General features: G+C 40.1%; 1 protein-coding gene across 1 annotated transcript in view; it reads right to left on the minus strand.

The window, feature by feature from the left end:
* Window positions 1-19,151, minus strand: part of tmx3b (thioredoxin related transmembrane protein 3b) — a 34,483-nt gene that overhangs the window by 6,813 nt on the left and 8,519 nt on the right. Inside the window, exons 10-15 of the mRNA XM_020617508.1 lie at window positions 15,450-15,548; window positions 12,794-12,851; window positions 12,533-12,586; window positions 8,227-8,283; window positions 4,858-4,987; window positions 3,292-3,360 (exon numbers count right to left, since the gene is read on the minus strand). Coding sequence (XP_020473164.1) covers window positions 3,292-3,360; window positions 4,858-4,987; window positions 8,227-8,283; window positions 12,533-12,586; window positions 12,794-12,851; window positions 15,450-15,548 — 467 coding nt within the window. The remainder of the gene's footprint in view (window positions 1-3,291; window positions 3,361-4,857; window positions 4,988-8,226; window positions 8,284-12,532; window positions 12,587-12,793; window positions 12,852-15,449; window positions 15,549-19,151) is intronic.

A 19,151-nucleotide genomic window follows, 5' to 3' on the forward strand; every position in this document is an offset into this window, starting at 1 on the left:
GGCCCTGGCTGCGCCATGCCGGGCGACGTCACGATACTTGATTTTAATCTATTCATAAAGGGCTTTTGAACTGCTCTTAGTCTGACCTGTCACCCAGGACCTGTTTGCCTTGGGGTACCCTACCAGGGACATATAGCCCCCGACAACATAGCTCCTAGGATCACTCGGGTACTCAAACCCCTCCACCACAATAAGGTGGCGGTTCATATACTGTAATGTTTCTTTAATTACTACATTTTTCTTTGACTAGATGTCATTTTGTTCTTTTTATTACATGTAGACTGTAAATTCAGCCCTCTGAAGTTCCTCAGCGTCTGCACTAACCCCTAAAGATCATTTAGATGAAAAAATGAAATGCACAAAACCAACAAGTTCCTCTGCAGTTGACCTGCTCTCTGGTACCAAATAAGGCACCTCTCATTCACATCCATGTCCTGAACCTGCATATAATTCAACGTTTATGGCCATACCACTCCACAATCCCTCATCTCCTGCATGCAAGTCAACACCCGAGTCACTGGAAAAAAGTTTGAACATTCAAGTGAGCTTTGTGACAAATGACTCATTTGGTCTTAAAGGTATAGTCAGCGATTCCAAGTTATTAAACATTTTGTCATATTCAGCTAAATTTTCCTCCCATTTCTCTGCCTGGCCTTTCAGTTTGTGAACCACCAGGTGAGTGTGTGCTGTGCTCGCTCTAACAGGTGAAAAAAGGAACGGAGGTGGGCGGGGGTTTGGTTCAGAAGATTCACAATATTGCTGCAGCTGAAGGGGTGAGATGGCTGAAATAGAACCAGCTCAATTGCTTCCACTTACAACTATACAACTAAACAACCCAGGCAGAGAAAGACAGAAGCGTAAGGTCGGACGGAGACGTGGGCTCTTCTTCCAGTCGTTAGTATCACTGCCGTGGTAGTGCGTGTTCACGAATTGAGAGTGACGTGGTTAGGTGAGCCTAACTGAAATGGCCCCTGGATTTGTGTACATGGTGATCAGAACGTAAACATTCTTTTCTAGAATCGCTGAATATACCTTTAATAGAGCAGGTTACATTAGAGACACCTTCTGACAGTCACTGAAATATTCACATTCCCACCAGTCACTGGCACTGGAAGAAGGATGGTAATTGCTGGTGTGAAGCTAGACGAGGCAGAGATGGGTATGCGATGCTAACACAGCTGATTATGAGTCACTGGGCCCTTGTGCTCCTGTCAGATGTGCATTTGGACAGGGTCTCTGGGGGCAAGGTGATAAGTGCAGCCTATCTTCTTTGTATCATTATGTTACTGGGAGCAAGACTAGCTTGTAACTCATTACATTTAGGGAAGCATACAGGTGCGCTGCATTTTTTCTTGCAGGTGTAAAACCTGCCTGTCACACATGGATTCTTACTTTGAACAGTTTCTACTAGGGAAGCTCATGAACAGTAGCCCAAAGAAGTACAGTATAATATTTCTTTGAGCTATTTATTATTATTTCTTGTATTAAACCCGTTCCCCTTTTCTTACAGATGTTAATAATGCTCATGTGAAGAGCAGAGAAGAGGCCTAAAGGTGGTCTTGAACAAAAAAACAAAAACAAAAAAGTGTCACAATAAAGACAACATTCTTCAGGCAGAGCAAAAAGTGAAGATGTATTACAAGCCATTTAGTCAGGCATATTGTTATTCTTCTACTGAGTCTATCTAAAAAAACAACTGTCAAACCTGATCTGACAGCAAAAGAATTAAAACTTCAATAAAAATATTTCTAAAAACTTTTGTGTGAACCCCAAGGTTATGTCTTAGAAGCCATAGTATTCTATTTCAACCTTTGGCCTAGCAAAATCTGTAATTTTCCTTTAGAGGTTCTCTACATTATTAAGGGTGGTGTTGAGCTTTACCCACAGTTACAGTACAACTGTGCCAAATTACAGCTCAGCTGTATTTACATTCCTATCTCACCCTTGTTAAACAGCAGTTCTCCCAAAAAATACAGCTACTTAGAGTAGTTGAGGAAGAAGCAAGTCCTGACTCCTAACCCTTTCTCCTTTCTCATCACTCCACCTCCTCCTGCTCTGTTGCCTGTTTCTCTTTTGCTATAATGTGTTTACTGCCTGCATGGCAGATAATCAGTTGTATGCCTGCTCTTTTCCTCTGAATGTTGTTTTTCTCCCAGCAGGAAAGTACAGGGCACTCAGGCATTTGTTCTACCCTGTCACAGAACTTGGAGCAGGGTGCATACATATACAGTATTTACCTGAGACTGGCGAACAATGAGGGAGAGGCATGGTGTGAGGCACAGCAACATAAACATTATTAGGTTCAATAAGCTGGTGAACACGATGCTGCATTTAGCAGCTAAAAAACCAGGTGTTTCTGTCAGGAGCTGGAGGAGACCAAAACAGAGCTACATATCAGCCTGAATGTTTCCACTAAATGCTCAGGCAGCTTTGTTTTGACTGAATGTTTAAATAGGTAACTCTACACCAACATGTTTGCTAGAGTAGTACAATTCTGGATAAAGTATCATGATTTCTTTTTTACTCAGAACTGAGATCATGATTTTCTCTCATGGCTCCTGAACTATACATTTATCTCTCTATTAGTTTGGCATCATGCCATCTTTATGAAGACAGACAATACGGTTATTATTGAAATTAAACTGTTTAAACTATGCTACTCTGCTAGCGCTAATGTCAGCATGTAACATAACTTTCAAAACTACATGATTTTTAATGTGACACTATACTTGTTGCAAACATATACATTACCATTCTGAACTTCAACCACTGACTATATAAACAATGGACACGCTGACAACTTCCAGAAATGACGCCACCAAAAGTTTATTGCCACCTGGTGGCTGGTTGCAGTATAGGTCTTAAACCCCACCTCCTCCATGTTAGTGGATGGGACATGAGCTCAAAGTAAACAAAAAAACTCAAAGTACAAATCAAATACATTTTTCCCTGAGGTCACTTCTATGGTTTTTGGTAGATATCACACTGATGTGTTTACAAGTGGTCATTTTTCTGGTATGTTTTAATAAGTTATTTGATGATATAAAAAGAGGTGTATTTAAGTTGACAGCATCGACTGGCGGTCCGATACTGTCATTCCACTTCTGGTCACTACTGCGAAGAATCTGGTTGCAAAATGCAAGATGGCAGCCGCCCGAGTGATGGCACCATGTCCATCATATTATATATATAGTCAATGACTTCAACTAGCTGTAATTTGAAAGTAAAATATGATGACACTGCTTGAAAAATTCTCTTATGACAGTCCACAATGAACTCTCACCAACTTACCATAACTGTGGATCTTGCATCGAAGGCCACACGTTTGAGCCTCTGGATGATACCATCACCTCCATATGCCTGCAGGGAGACTATAATTTACATTTCACACCGAAGCACATATTGTACGGCAGGCAGGTGTAATTCATTCTTCTTGGCATCTACAATATGATGCCAAAAATGGCTGACAACTCCAAACTAACCAAGCAGTTGCCAATATTTCAACAGACTACTACTCATAAACTGTTCAAGAAGCAGAAGCCAAATGTGTTATGGTCAGTTCCTTACAGACTTTTAAAATATTGCTTAATTAATCACTTACATGCACACAATCATCTGAAGTGCTGGACTCTAGTTTGTTCACTGTCCAGCAGTTCTGCTCCGTCTTAGCTCATTTACTGGCAAAAGCACATGGGCAGCCAGTGAATGGTATGTCCTGATGCTAATTCATCAAGATGACCAATTAGCGGGCTCCAACTAAGCAGGACTTGTGTGAAAGAGCTAAAGGTACGCATGAGAGGATTTTTGTGGAGCCATCTGTTGCACATACTTAACTTATGCTGTGCAAGGACTGCATAATTAGAGTTTTTAGAATTCTGTTAAAGTTCTTTCTTAATTGCTTAAAAACTGAGGCCTGTGTACCACAAACAACGAGTGAAGATATATTAAAATAATAAAACATTTTCCTAAAACCTTGCTAGAGGGATGCCAAAGCCTGCCAACTGCCATCCTGGCTGGTTCATGCTTCATGTCTGGCTAAACACACTGGCTGTGTACCTACTGTGTTTGTGCATTTCATGCTGCCTGTTAGAAACACTCACAAATTAAACTAATTTAGTCATGCATGGAAAAAGGTCAGCCCTCAACATTCCTCCCAGAAAAGGAAAACACATGAAAAGAACACATTTGAAATATAACTGTTATCAACAGTGTTTTTTGTTTGCAATTTCTGAATTCAATTTAATGCCTGTAAGAGACATCATTTTACATTTCTACATGTAGCACGAACCAGTCTTGACACACCTTATGGCAGACTTTACCAGCATGACACGAAGACGCTGAAACTGTCCAGGCTTTGGCTGGACTGCAGAAACATGGAGGTTTCTGTTGCTGTTTATTTGGAAGTAGGTGGTTTGTTTTGCCAAGCGAAAAATAGCCCAGACCATTCTTGGGGGGAAAATAAATAAATAAATAACGACAGGATCTCTGGCTGTTTGGCCTATGGTTTCATACATCTGTTGACGTTTCTTTTCCAGATTAGTATACGCACTACAATGCTGAGTCATGTAGCAATCTCAGTGTTTTACTTAGAAGACAGAATTATTATAGATGATCTGTTCAGAGGGGACAGCAATCTGAAATGTAAACATGCAAAAGGAGATTGCAAAAATACCTCATCTGGTGAGAATATTCTCCATAGAGGACTTAAAACATGGCAAACAAAGCAACATGCTTGATTAATAAAGACTACTGGTGTGATTACAATGGTACAATCTCAAGTTGGGGGGGCTACATGAGCTGAATGCATAAGCAGAAAGCAGGAGAGGAAAGAGAGAGTGAGGAGGAGGAGATCTAGACCTGTGCAGAACCGTTCAGAACACTGTTGATGAACTGGACCAGCTGCTCCATGGTCTCGATTGGCTCACTGGGCAGGAAGTACTGCTCGTTGGATGTGTTAAAGATGATAACAGAGGGCACTGTCACCTCACTGAGGAGGAAAAAACAGGGAATGCAGCTTTTAATCTTTTTTAACCTAAGCATCTTGGACTGCCATTATCAAAGTGTATCATTAGATGGGAACCAATTGTGCTCTCTTAAAGAATAAACTGTATCACAGAAAATACAATAGTGAGATAAACTCTTTTCCCATGGGTATTTGTTCAAAGAGATTTCTTTTCCCAAGGACGATGCCTTTCTTCATTTAATGCAAACAGTGTGCAACTCAGGGGCTTTATGGGTCTGTGTTAAAGAGATCTTTACAAATTACATCTGACAAGTGAATCACAGGGCGTCCAGAGGAAAGCAGCTCTGCACCCATGCTGAGAAACGTACAAAGAAACCCAGTGGGGTCCAGTGATCTCAATCTTTTCAGCAGAAATTACAGAAACAGAGACACACTTTACACTCTCAAGCCCACTTATTTTGACAAATCAGCTGAAGAATTTCAAAAGTCAGTGAGATAACCAACAAGGTCATATAAACAAGTAATCCCTCTTTCAAACATCTTGCACAACACTAAAGCTGGGCTTAGATGAGGTATCCCAGTGCTTAGATACACACAAATACACAGGCGGGCACATGAACAGTCCATCATAGCACCGACAACTCACATCCCTGCGGTGTTGCTCAACCCCACAACAAATTGCACACACACGCGCACATATCCATCACTGTCCCAATCCGCCACCCAGCTGAGATTAGGAGTGCAAACACACGCCCGTGAGGTAGATTCATCAACGTCTCACTGCTCTGCCCAGCTGAGATCTGCAATCACCTACTGTATAGTACACACACACACACACACACACACACACACACAGAAGGTGCATTTCCATCTAACATCCAGTCTACTCCAACAGATGGTACCCATTTAAAATAAATATGAATTAGCCCATTCACCTCTGTGAGTGGAGATTACCAGGGCCTTGTCGCCCATAATGAAGGGTCATATACTGTACACTATATAATCACAACTGGCAGCATTAGGGCACACTTTTAATTTCCTGTTTGCTGCCAAAAATGGCGGCCATCATTAGGACTAATATTTATCAGCGTTATTTTGACATTTTAGCCAACTATATTCTTTTTGCGTGATGAAATAATGTCTTGGCAAACGTGTTATGCTAAGGTGGTGTAAGCTAAGTGTGTGGCTTTAACAAACCTGGTTCTTTTTCAAGTTAAAAACACTCCCTAATAACTTACTGTATCTTACTTTTATTTATTCAGTCAAAATGGTAAAAGGCAAATCTGTGGTACTTACATGTGGAAATAATACTCTGTTAGTGTTTTGCAAAGCTACAGTAAGCTAACTGCATCCTGGCTTTAGCTTAACATACAGGCATAAGAGTGGTAAACTAGATGAACAATCCTTTAAATATGCTATTTTGATTAAAAACTTTAAAATATATATAAAAACACTGTAGTCCGCCTTTTTAAGCAGTAGTTTAAATGGTAGAAAACGGGCTTATTTGCCTTCTTGACAACAGTAGGGCAAAAAGACTGATACCAAAGATTCATAAAAAAAGACCTGAATAAAGCAAAATCTAAAAATCCAGATAACGGTTACCTTGCAGAAAATCTGTAGTTTAGCCATGGTGGACCTTGATGTTGTTTTTACTTACTGTAGTCTGGTAATGGCACATTAACAGCAGTTCATCTATTCTTTTCTCCCCAGTTTTTCCTTTTCACTTTCTGTTTTCAACAGCATTTTCTGAGATTTAATTATGACAGGAGGATTTAATTAAAAACTGTGATAATGATTATCATACTGTGTCGGTTTGAATTGATCTGCTCGTTTTGAATAACCCCGGTATGTTTTGATAAAAATATTTAGAATGAAAAACAAAAATTCTGGAAATAATGGAAAGAACATTGAGCTGAAACTTGTCATTATTATTCATCAGCTGTGGAAATAATAACAATACACTTATTCATTTATGGCCACTGGTTTATAGTTATTCACCTGCTGCGATTCCAAGCCTTCCCTTCATACACACAGGCTCTTCAGTCACCTCACATCTCTTAGGTTTTTCCACAGTCCACAATGCAGTGCGTACAAGGAGTTAGAGATAATCCTACATTTAAACAGACCCAGAGACTGCCTCAGACTCAGAGCGGTGCTCATGTTGTGTATGTGTGTATTCATGAGTGTGTCTGCGTGGCTCTGGTGAAAGCAGGGGCAGCCTTATGGCAGACAGACCGCTGCCAGAACACAGTAATCATTGTGATGACAGAAAGAGGGATAAAAAGCCATCAGATTTATTTCCTTGGTCCTCCTAAGGGAGAGGATTAGTGGACACTGACAGGCCTGGATTTCATTCCTCAAAGGAGGGCAATTAATCCTGTGCTACAGCAGCCAAACTCTGTCCTGTCAAAAACCAGCAAACTACATATTGTATGTACTCACACAAAATTAGGAAGGCTAATCACCTGTTATCCTGAAATATAAACAATGCCCATCCAATTTTAGCTGAGCACCAGGAGTCTCCTGGTTGAATGTTGTCATCAAATATCCAATCCAAGTTACTACTGACTCACTTTTAATTACACAGGATTTAGGAGACTGTGTTTGCTACAATCTCCCTCATACAGACAATAACATGGTCCGTTTAAACAGCAACTATTACACCTGCAGATTCTCACAGAAACATGCACACAACATTATACAAAGACATGCATGATTAGATAATGGACGTGCATAGACATGAAACACTCCTGCTGGTCTGAAACACCAGAGTGCTTCTAATTAAAAGTATGGTGATATCTTTTACAAGGCCTCTCTGAGCTTGACACTCCGACAGTCAAACTCAGCAAGGGTGCAGGGCTGCTGCTGCTCGGCTTCCTGCATTATTAGTGCTGCTCTATGACAAGCTATTAAAACACACGGCCACTACAGCTTTAATCCTCGTACAGCCTTATCTGTAAATTCCTCATGCGCCCTTCACTACTGTGCCCTCACCCAAGCACATTTACAACAGCTTGTACACCCTTGTGTTTTTTCATATGCATGATGGCGCATGGTTAAAATTGTCAAGGCAGCTAAAAAGGAAAAGACAGTCAGTCTGGATAACTGCCTTCTCCACAAGAGAACACCGTTAATGGCAGAAGCTGGCATTATAAGTCAGCCCAGACCTGGATAAGTAGCTGAGAGAAGACGGCATGAGGGAGAGAAAGAGGAGGATGACATGAGAAGAAAGAAGGAGGCTGGATACAGTAGGAGACACTCACCCCATAATGAGGCTGTTAATGTAGTCATTCCCTTCCATGTGGCCAAACTGGAAGTCTCTGGAGGTGCAAGAGAAATCAGTGGCATGAGAAAGCAAAACAATGCATCAAAAACAACACACAGCAGGCTTTCTCTGTCTCACTGCACAACACTAGAACAAAACTGCAACACAAACTTTCCTGCACAATAACATGCAAATATGATTTGCAGGGGAAGACTAAACCCAAAGCTTTGTCTTGTGACATCTCCTGTTTCTCATCATCTTTTCAAGCACAGAAAAAACTGATTTATCTGAACGATAAGGCAGGATGAGGAATTCAATTTGTATCTCATTGTGCTGCACTATATCTGAGCAGAGTGTATTGTGGGTAGGCTAGGGAAGGGGATTGCACAAGTCAAGTGAAAGCCAGTGACTTCCACTGAATGACTGATTATGGGGACCTCTTCATATTTATTTTACTCATATTGAATCAGAGCTACATCAAGCACGTATGTCCCGTGGGCACTACAATAGTGCCTGTTCTTTTATCAATGACATGATTATGAAGAGACCAAACTTGGACATAATATAAAATAAGTCTTTTAGTGATAATGTTGCTGACAATAGTGGGCCAGACTGGGAATAGAGCTCATCAAAAAGTCAGGCTGTAACTTTTGCTCTCAAAGCTACAGCACTTGGAATTATGGAGTTGGGAAACGATCTACATGTCCGACACTGATGTGGGCGTACAGGGACACGAGTTCCTGGCACACAATCTGAGATGTGGAAATTAAATTCCTCTTGCTGTTTTTGACTTTATTATTAATACCCTGTCTGGTCAAAAACATAAATATTTGCCTATATGTTTCCCAAGAATGTCCTTCTTTCCAACCCCAGTGACACTTCTTGGCCTGACTGATGAGCAAACTGGCCAAAAGGGTTGAGTAACTTATTGAGTAACGCTTGTGTGAGAGGAGGCATGGAGCAAACTGAAGGCAAGAATGTGCAACACATTTTCCTGGCAAATGCTGCCACATTTTGCAATAAGAAGAGGAGTTACTGACAGTTTACTCAAATGTTCCCTCTTGAACTGAGTAAGTTATATGTCCATTTATCCAGTCGCTGACTATGTGAGTGCTGTCAGTTTTTTCAGCGTCTCACTCCTCTGTGCATGTGGATGTCACCTGTCACCACAATTCAGTGTTGGTTCCTCACAGGTCAATAAAAATAAACATGGAAAAGAGCTCCAACAGGGACGGGGGTCAATGGAGAGACAATGACCTTACACATTTGTCAGAGAAGTTTCTGATCAAGCCAAGCCAGAAAGAACATACAGTATCAGTACCAGGCAGTTTTTAAGGGAACTGCGCTATTTGATCATTGCAGCACTGTTGGTACTCTTGAACACGCATGGCTCACATTTCAGCTAAATCTGTGCATGTGTGGCAGTTTGGGACTGTAATGGTGTTCACACACTGAATTGTACACTTACAAACATCAATGAGCAACAACATAAACAGATGATTGGGCTAAAAATGTCAGAACTGCATTAGGCTGTGTAATGTGCACCTAGCCAAATTCAACTGATCCTCGATAATACAAAAAAACATTAATTAGGCCAGTTTTAAAGTGTCCTGAAATGTTAAGAATGTTTCCCAGAGTCTTGATTTGAATCCAGTGCCCAGTATGGAGTAGCTTCTTGTTGTCTAGTCCACTCTTTTTGCACCAATGATCTATGCATCAACTGTTGCATAAAAGCCAAAACAATAATTCAGAATTTAAACCCAAGACACACCCACTGACAAAAATCAGACTTTCCCACAAGTACAATCTGAGCACGCCACATGCCTTTTCTCTGCCTACACACAGACAAGCTCCCTCTAAGATCTGAGATTTGCATTCATTGTTCTGTCAAAATGCTGCAAATGGTGGGTGAGCTGAATACCACGCCATTTATTACAGCTTTAGCTCATTCAAATGTCAGTCATCACCCATGATCTGTTGTCTCTCAGCGCTGCCTCCACCTACCACCATGGGCGACACTCAAGCCTATGACTTCTAATTACAAGTACCATTTAGGTGCACTAGAACACTGCAGGCAGCTCTGATTTCATTCAGGATGTCAAAATCAAAAGTCTTCAAAGAGCAGCACTGGGTAGTGTAGCAGATAGTAATCTAATTGATGATAGGGATCTCTGTAATTCAATGAGTCCTAATGGGAATGCCTGGAGAGGGAGAAACACTTTGATCATGGAGGTTTGAGAGTTATGGGGCACGGTATGGAGCTTAGGCACAGCGTAATGATCCAAATGTGATATCTTCTGTATTAAAGAGCTGGTATTATAACTGTACATCTGTGAAATTTCTTTCAGCCAAGGTTGTAGATTTCTATAAATTCATCTGTACAAAACAGCCCAGTCCTTTTAACAGGCTGGTTTGGAAATTCTTAAGACAAAATGTACATTATTCATGAGCACTTACTCTGATTAGCTGAAGGTGATGGCTCATCTTCACCACAAGCCAATCAGAAGACGAACTACCTACTCTGAAGTATCTATGAAATTTAACTTGTCTTCATCAAGAAATACATATGAGAGGATTATTCATGCTGTTCCTTTCCAGGTTAAACAGATGGTGTCACAGGATATTCTGCACTTCTGTCAATCTGGTACTATGTCTTTTAAAAATCAGCAACATAAATGTGGTTGATGAGCAATGTTCTAAGTCCTTTATCAGAGCTCAGCTTCTTAATATATGTTATCCTCCACCTGCAAGAAGAAACTATGTATTTGATGGTCTTTCAGGCCATATGGCTTGTGAAATAAGAAAGAGATACATCTCATTCCCCATAATTCCTAAAGCCAAAGAGATGCATTTCAAGATGCTGAATGAATTCTACCCCTCTAAAGAATTCTTATGATTGAAATTTAATATGGATGAGAACTGTTGTACTTTTTGCAACTCTGAGACAGAGACACAGATCACTTGTTTTTCTGTTGTAATCGTAAATTTAACTTTTGGGCATGTTTAAATGACTGGCTCAGGTCCAAAATTGATTTCTTAGCACTCTTCACTTTAGAAAGCATCAAATTTGGTATATCTCTGAAAGAAAAAGATTTGTAATTCTTGGTGAATAACTATCATTTTGGCAAAATATTATATTCGTAAATGTAAATGGAGTAAAAGGCAACCATGCGTTTAGACATGAAATGTCTGTATGTAAAAATCCCTGGGCTGCATGAGTGTTAAAGGAGCCCGAGGTCTTTTGTCTGCAATTGGACAATTTGATTTATTATAAGCCCCTGGCTATATGTTTGAATGTATTTAGTTATTTATTTATTTATTTGTTCTTTCTCTCTCTCTTCAATCGATTACTTTGTTCTGTTCAGTTATTAAGGAATGTGATTTGTTGCTCGGTTCTTAATGGATTCTGTAGACAGTTTTACTTACTTGCCTTGTATGTTTGTAAATATGATGTTCAATTAAAAAAGAAAAAATCAGAAGACGAACTAACACCAGAACACGAAAAAACACCATTTAATATCCACTATTAATGAAAACACAAGATGTGTTGTAATGATGCACTAACTGTGGCCCAAATTTGAGCGTGAATATCAGCGGGCTAATGATACACTTGCTCTTCACCTTGTGTCAAACACAGAGGCAGCTAGCTTAGCTTTAGCAGAGCTCCCTACGATGTCACAACAGGCACTGCTCACTCTCAAGGCAGGAGATTGAAAATACTTAGTAATTGAAAAACATTGCAGAGATACAGCATGACAGCAGAGGAGGAGCTCCACCATCACCACAGAACATCTCATCTTTCTTTCTGTTTTGTTTTCCATCATACCAGCTCCTTAAGCATAGCTGCTTTAACCTGGGTTTAACCTTTCATCCTTAACTGTCCAATAGCAGCAAAATTAACAATAATACTGTTGTGAAATTGCACATTTTAAATGCAGTTCCTTTTCGTATGCATTGCCTTGTTAAATTGGTTTCTCTCCAGTAAAAGAGGTTGGACAAGGCAGCATAACATAAACATCTTATCTCCAGTTGTTATTGCACAATTTGAGCTGGAAAAAAATGGAAGATTATGCATTAATAAAAGCCAAGCTGAGTTTTTGACTGACAGCTGAAAAGAACACCTATATTTGGAAGCTGACATTTTGCATAATTACCTTTCTACAGAACCTCAACGGAAACAGCCGTGCCCTGACAAAGGCATAAACATGCTTGTGAACAGACAGACAGTGTTCCCTAGTGAGTGCACCATCCTAGAATAAATGGATAAGCTGGAGATTCATCTCTGACCTCATCACATGCCTTACCTGTTAAAATGTTCTCTGTATTCCTTTGCCACCCTCTGAATCAAGGTCTTTAATCTAAAAGCAAATGAGAAGAGAGTAAAACACCACGAGTCAGAGCCCAACCTTTTCTTAGCCGGTGCCTGCAATTTGTGGGGATATCCAAACAATAACAGCAAGCCTTATCTTTATTTCAAAGCTGTGCGCTTAACTACAGCTATTGTGGTGAGTGTATGGGAGTAATTTATATAGAGCCATGCGTTTTAATTTCAGTGCTCTTTGTACCTGCCACTCTCCTCTGTGGGGTCCTTCTCGTCGATGACTGCAATTGCCACCAATTTGCCTGAGGTTGCAGACAGGGATTACAAATCACAATCACACACAAAAAGATGGTAAGAAGACAATGGCAGGAAGATAAGAGGCTCTGGAGGACGCACATCGGCTCTCAACAGGGTAAAGAAAGGAAGAGGCACTGAGATCACTTTATTCATCGTCACTCAAATGTTAAGCTAGCTCTGGCTTTCTACTTGGTTGAACAAGTGGTCACTCTCTGGTAGAAGAGCTATTTCAGTGCCACTCAAAACCCAAACCCATGACATGACAAATGGGTCCACTTAAAAAAAACATTATACAACTTAAAAGGACTGTTATTCAGACTTGTATGGTTTGAGGCTATAAACCCCATGTTGTTTGGAGGAGAGTGCCAGCCTGCCCCCTGCTGGTCACTAACGGTGGTTGTGTGACAAGGTTAAGGTTTTGTAGAGGCAGTGAGGAGCTTAGCATGGAATAATGTTATACTGATACAGTTTCTAGCAGTGAGAATGGAAAAGGAAGATGCAGGTAAGCATTCATGGCTTTTAAAATGTGTATTAGGGTCTAATGCTTCTGTACATGGGAACATTTATAGCCTCTATACAGTATGTACAATATTCTGCTCATTTTATCATCATCCAAATGCTGTTGGTTGTGTGAAGGTACATAATTCTGTACAGTCTTGCAGTGCCTACCTAGGAATACCGATTTTACTGTTGATGTAGCTGAATCAACTGCAGTCCTGAATAATCAGGAAAGTCAGATTATTTTATCATAGCGATAAAGAATAGAGCCAGCCTCCTGTATTGCTGTGGGCTATTTAGTATAATTTATCCTCTTGATTTCAATTAAGTCAAAGAAACGCCACAATCTCAGGTTTAAAATAGCGTGCCTTAAGAAACCCATTATGAAGGGTTTCTGGGTTTTAATTAATTACCTGAATCATGGCCAATTAATAATTTATTTGTGCTGTGTGGATTATTTATAAGAGTGTGGAACATCTGGCTCTCCAAAGCTTATCAAATGGCTCAAATGGATAGTTTTGCATTGTTGTACTGTCTCAAAATTAGGTGTAGTTCAAAACTTTGAGAACAGGTTCAACAGTGTCAGCGGACTATTATTATTTTTATACTGTACTATCATACGGATATTTTTCATTCTTATTTAAGATTTTTGATAAGGCAGAAGTCAAAATTTTTTTTTCTTTGGTTGGAGTTTCTTAAATCTCAGTCTCACACTTTTAAAGAGTTGGAGTGTACTGTGACTATCAGAATCCACTCTCTGTCCCCAAAGAACAGCCTCCAGTGTTCTAGTACATCACAGTAAACTTCTACTGTGAATCTGTCAAATTGACTTTTAATTCGCTACCAATCCATGTCTTTGTCGTTCTGTCTATGCCTTAGGCTTTGACCCATAAAAACAACGTATTTATTGCTTCAGACAATTCATCGATTTTGGTTACACTTGTATTTAAACACAGGTCCCAGCGATGGAGTCAGTATGACTTTTGGTGTGTGGGATGAGCATCGACATGTTGCTCATCCACCCCCAAAAGAATGAACTCTGACTGAACTTTTGGCTGAAATGCCTTGAGACAAGACTTTTACTGGTTTTACAAACTCACTTCAATCCAAGCTCGGGGTTATTTTAACCAAGTGAAGAAGCAGACTACAGGTTGTCTTTATTGAGTCACACAATTAAGATGTTTTACTGACTGTTTCGTTTGTAGAACTGCCAATATGAAGCAGCAAATCTGGCAGAAATGGATGAAAAAACTAAACATACAAAATGGAACAGAACCAAATGTAAGCAACACCATCACTGCACATAAGGAGGTAAAATACTGTATCTAATATTAGAAAGCACAGAGCACCAATTTACTGCAGTTTGAGAGAACGTATGTACTTTAGTCCCAGGCTTAAATTTCCTTTTGGAGAGAAAATGTGAGCAGAGTAGAGCAAAATGCTTTATCTAGTAGAAAGTGCTGTTCTTTTCCTCATAGCCCAAAAGTAAAGCTTATACTTTTACAAAGGCCTTTGACAACAGCACAAGGCCACTCATAAATGTCAGATCTTTGATTAGAAAGGCACCAACTGCTAAACTGGAATGGGACAATTTGGGGGTGGGGCAATAAATAAACATAAAGGATTTTAGTGCATAGTAGAATTAAAGGCAAGCTGAGCGAAGCTCAAAATACATAGGCTACTACATATTCTGTAATTTACAAATGTTGTCTATCGATTTTGGTTCCATACTCAACACACAAATAAATCACACAGCTTATGTTTGCAACTAACAAATCAATGCCATTTAAAATATCTGAAAAATAAAACAAAGCTGAAGGCAAGTGATCAGTTAGTTAATTGAAAGAAAAGGAATCTTCAGTTGCAAATTTAAAAAAGTACTTCTAGCCTCTAGACCAAGCAGTTAATCAAAAAATAATCTGCAGTTTAATTGAGCATGAAGGAAATTCTTGTAGCTCTAAAATTAAGCAGAAGCTATATAACTATTTAAATGTTATTTGGATCTCATTTGTATCTATCTAAACATAGACAGAATACTAATATAATATAAAAAAGGGTAAGGAGCATACTAAATGTTATGAACATAAACTTTATGCATACGCCACCTGTTTCTCCGAGCTCATACAGAGTGAAGCCATCGATCTGCAGGTATCCTGGGAAGCGCTCCTTGTTCACCCACGATGACAAACTACCCTCTTCGTATTCTGCAATACAGAGAGAAAATCTTTCAGGAGGAGAAAAAAAAAAAGCTCTCGACATTCAACACACAACCTATCTACTGTATATTAAACGCAAACAGTGTATTGATGCCAGGATTGTGTGTTCCACCTGTGTGCTCTCAAGGGAAGAAAGAGCAGGACACAAGGGAGCAACCATAGACAGAGGTCAGCTAAACAATGATTAGAAATGACTCAGAGATGGCTGCCTCTGGGATAAGTTGTCAGGGAGGCTCTTTGGAAACGATGTCTGAAATGGCACAATGGACTGTAACACACGAGGAGCAGAGTGGGAGTCAGTCCAGATGTAAACCATCAACAGTTTGGTTGTCCAGGCACAAATGAAGGAACATTTGTTCTGACTAGATTGTCTCCGGTCATCATGTTGTCAAAGATTAATTTGCTATTTATTAAATTACCAAATCTCAAGAATTTTAAACCTTTTTTCCAGGGGAGCTAGTTCATCTGTTCTTAATTTCACAGCCATTACAGTATACTCCCATCTTCAGAAAAGAAAAACCCACATGTTTGGTTTTTAAATGACTCCACACAAACGCATTCATTTTCAAGACAGTTTTGCTACATTTTTACAGATTTGGAGAGAATCCAAAATTTAACAAATGCATCATAAGAAAAAACTAAGTGCAACAAAAACATAAAAAATAAAGAAGTAAAATGAAGGATCATTCCCGAATGTGAACCACATGTTGTTGTTACCCTAACATCTGGCAGCAGCATGCAAACAGGAACCAGAGTACGTCCCTCGAGGGTATGAGTAGGGTGTAGCGAGGCTGTTTAAACAATGCTGTTTTCTCTGGCTGAGAGGCTTCAAGACGCTCATAATTGATGTCAAATATAACCAGGACTGCAGTGTGACATGTTAATAAGTTATCATGACCTTTCCGCTACCATTACAGTAATTACAAGAACAGCGATGACTTTTACATGGTTCTTAAGTTGTAGTGCCCCAAAGGAGCTCGAAGCATAAAACACACTTTTAAAACCTCAAGGTTGTAGCGTACAGTAGTTTTACAATCAGTGAAATTAAAACAATGCATAACATTTCTCAGTACTGCTGCTACGCACAGGGAGAGGAGTGTTGTTATTAAGGCTGCTGAGTCAGTAAATCTGGAAGACATTCCAGTGAATTCTTTCCACAGATGTTCTGGCTTTAAAGACAGCACGCAGCTGCCTGACTCGCTTCTCCCAGAAGTGACAGAGCTGAAGGCCCCATACTGGGCCTGTACAGCCTGATAAACTGCTACTCCAAATGAACCTGCTTCACCTTGAAACAAATTAGAGCCGCTCTCTTGCTGGGCGCCAGCCTCGCAATCTCCATACTGCCCTACAGGAGCCTGTCAGCCCAGAGTCGCACAGCAGGAGACCAGAGAGAAGGATGAGGGGCAGGAGGGGGAGTAAAAACAGACAGTGGGTGGGAGCGTGGATGATCCAGCATCAGAGCATTCAGTGGAGGGAGGAGGCAGCTCTGACACCTTTCAAAGATGAAGGTTAATGGCACAGAAGACCTCCAAGACAATGAAAACAGCACAGAAACAAAACAGGGATTTAAAATAGAAGAGAGGCTGAGAAGGATGGTAATACTGCCAAAGATAACTCAGCCAGGGGAAGGTAAATGGACTTACACTTGTATAGTGCTTTTCTATGGACTAAAGCACTTTCACATTATTAACCCATTCACCCACTAGCACTCCCAAGCGTGCACACACTGAGTGTACTGAACTGAGCTTTTAATTTGTAAAAAGTAAGTTATTATTTCTTCTTTCAAAGGCTACAGTTTTCCTTTAAAGCTATTTGGTGATGAGTTTATTCTAAGATTTTCAAGTAAATATGTTATTCAAAATGTTCTGTATACAAGAGGAGCATTTTTTGACATTTGACAAATAGCAGTGTTTAGACCAAATGTTTAGCATAACATAAAAACTAATTGACCAGTATATGATGCAGGAAAAGATGAATATGGTCAATAGTTCTGACCAGTAACACTTTTCATCACCACTTCTTCCACAGTGACCTTGTCTTTGCCAAATAAGTGATAAAATGAATGTCGGCTGGGTGTGCGATCACAAAATGTCATTAGTGTGTTATCACCTTAAGAAGTGTGCTCTCATCTTGTCAGCACATTCATGGACTGTTTACTGGCCCGGGAATTAAATGCTCCCAATATACATATGCAAAACAGTTTGGTCAAACAGCTGGTAGCATTGTGTAGAGTGGCAAGGTCATAAACCACTTAACCGAAAGCCTTATGTAGAGCTATGAGTATTAGCTAGTGTGTTTTAATACTCAGAAGCACATTTGAAGATGACCGTGTTTGTGAGTGAACCATTTCTAAGTAACCTACTTTGTACACTTAAACCTTAATTACATTTGTCTTCTTATAGTACTTGCAGCCAGTAGCTTTCAGTGCACACAATGATCAAAACCAGTTGGCTTCTGAAGCACAATAACAGTGCAGAACTGTACAGAAGTATGAAACTGTGGGTTTGTAATTAAATATGCATGAGCTCCCGGTGCTGCGCTGTATTTTAACAGCACTCTTCAAAAGGGATGCTGCTGTTTGTGAAGTGCACTAAACCAGTCAAAGCTCAACAACAGAATGTCAAATATCACTTTACACAAAGCAACAGGCCGTATTTGGACAGAACAGTTTGGCTCAGTGGCATCTATTCCTTAAAAATACAACAAGACAGACGTGCAGAAGAAGACCAGTACGGTAAATGTGCAGTGAATCTAAGTATTTGATTATGCATTTTCACAAAATACATACAAAAACAAAAGCCAGCGGGGAGATGATAAAAGTCGCTTGTGTATTCTTGGAACTGCCAGCCTCTGTCGCTGGTAAACAGAAACAAGACAGCTCATAAAAAATAGAACGTGTTATACTGGATATTCACACACCAAGATAAATATCATAGTGCGTCTTAAAATGGGTCACTAGGCACCTATCCAAATGTGTCTCGGACATTTAGCCAAATAACTTTTGATAAAAAGCTTCTGACAGAGCATCATGCAAAATGAATGCAATAAAAACAGAGGAGGTGTCTGTTCCCTAATCCAACATCCAGGGACTGTAACTTCACAGCTGGACAGAAACCAGGCGCTGAAGACCGCAGGTGGGAAAAGAAACACCAGGCAAACTACTTTCTCTGATGCAGAGTGAAGAAAAAAATCTTCTGGATAAGCGCCGAAAGAGCTACAATCACATTATTTTCCACCAACAGAGCGTTTTTCTTCTACAGTTTCTAGAGCCTTAAAAGAGAAAGGAGAAATCCAACATTTGAGGAAGGACCCAGCCATGTCATTTCACCGTGCTGCTCCCCTTCTCAGTCCTTGACAAGCTTGATACACCGTCACCATGGCAATGCTAGACATTCACCACATCCTCCGTATCAGGGTCCTGGAGGTCTCTGCAGAGTGTGGAGTTTTTGTCATCAACATCTACTGTGGTGAACCTCTCCTGCTGCAGTTCTGGTGTAAGAAGCCCGCATTCCGTAACGGTCAGGTGGAGCAGACCGATGTGAACAGGCAGACAGTGGCGGAGATGGATTTTGTTCTTCGGGTGCTACACCG

The sequence above is a fragment of the Monopterus albus genome, unplaced genomic scaffold (genome assembly GCF_001952655.1).
Source record: "Monopterus albus unplaced genomic scaffold, M_albus_1.0 scaffold190.1, whole genome shotgun sequence".
NCBI lineage: Eukaryota > Metazoa > Chordata > Actinopteri > Synbranchiformes > Synbranchidae > Monopterus > Monopterus albus.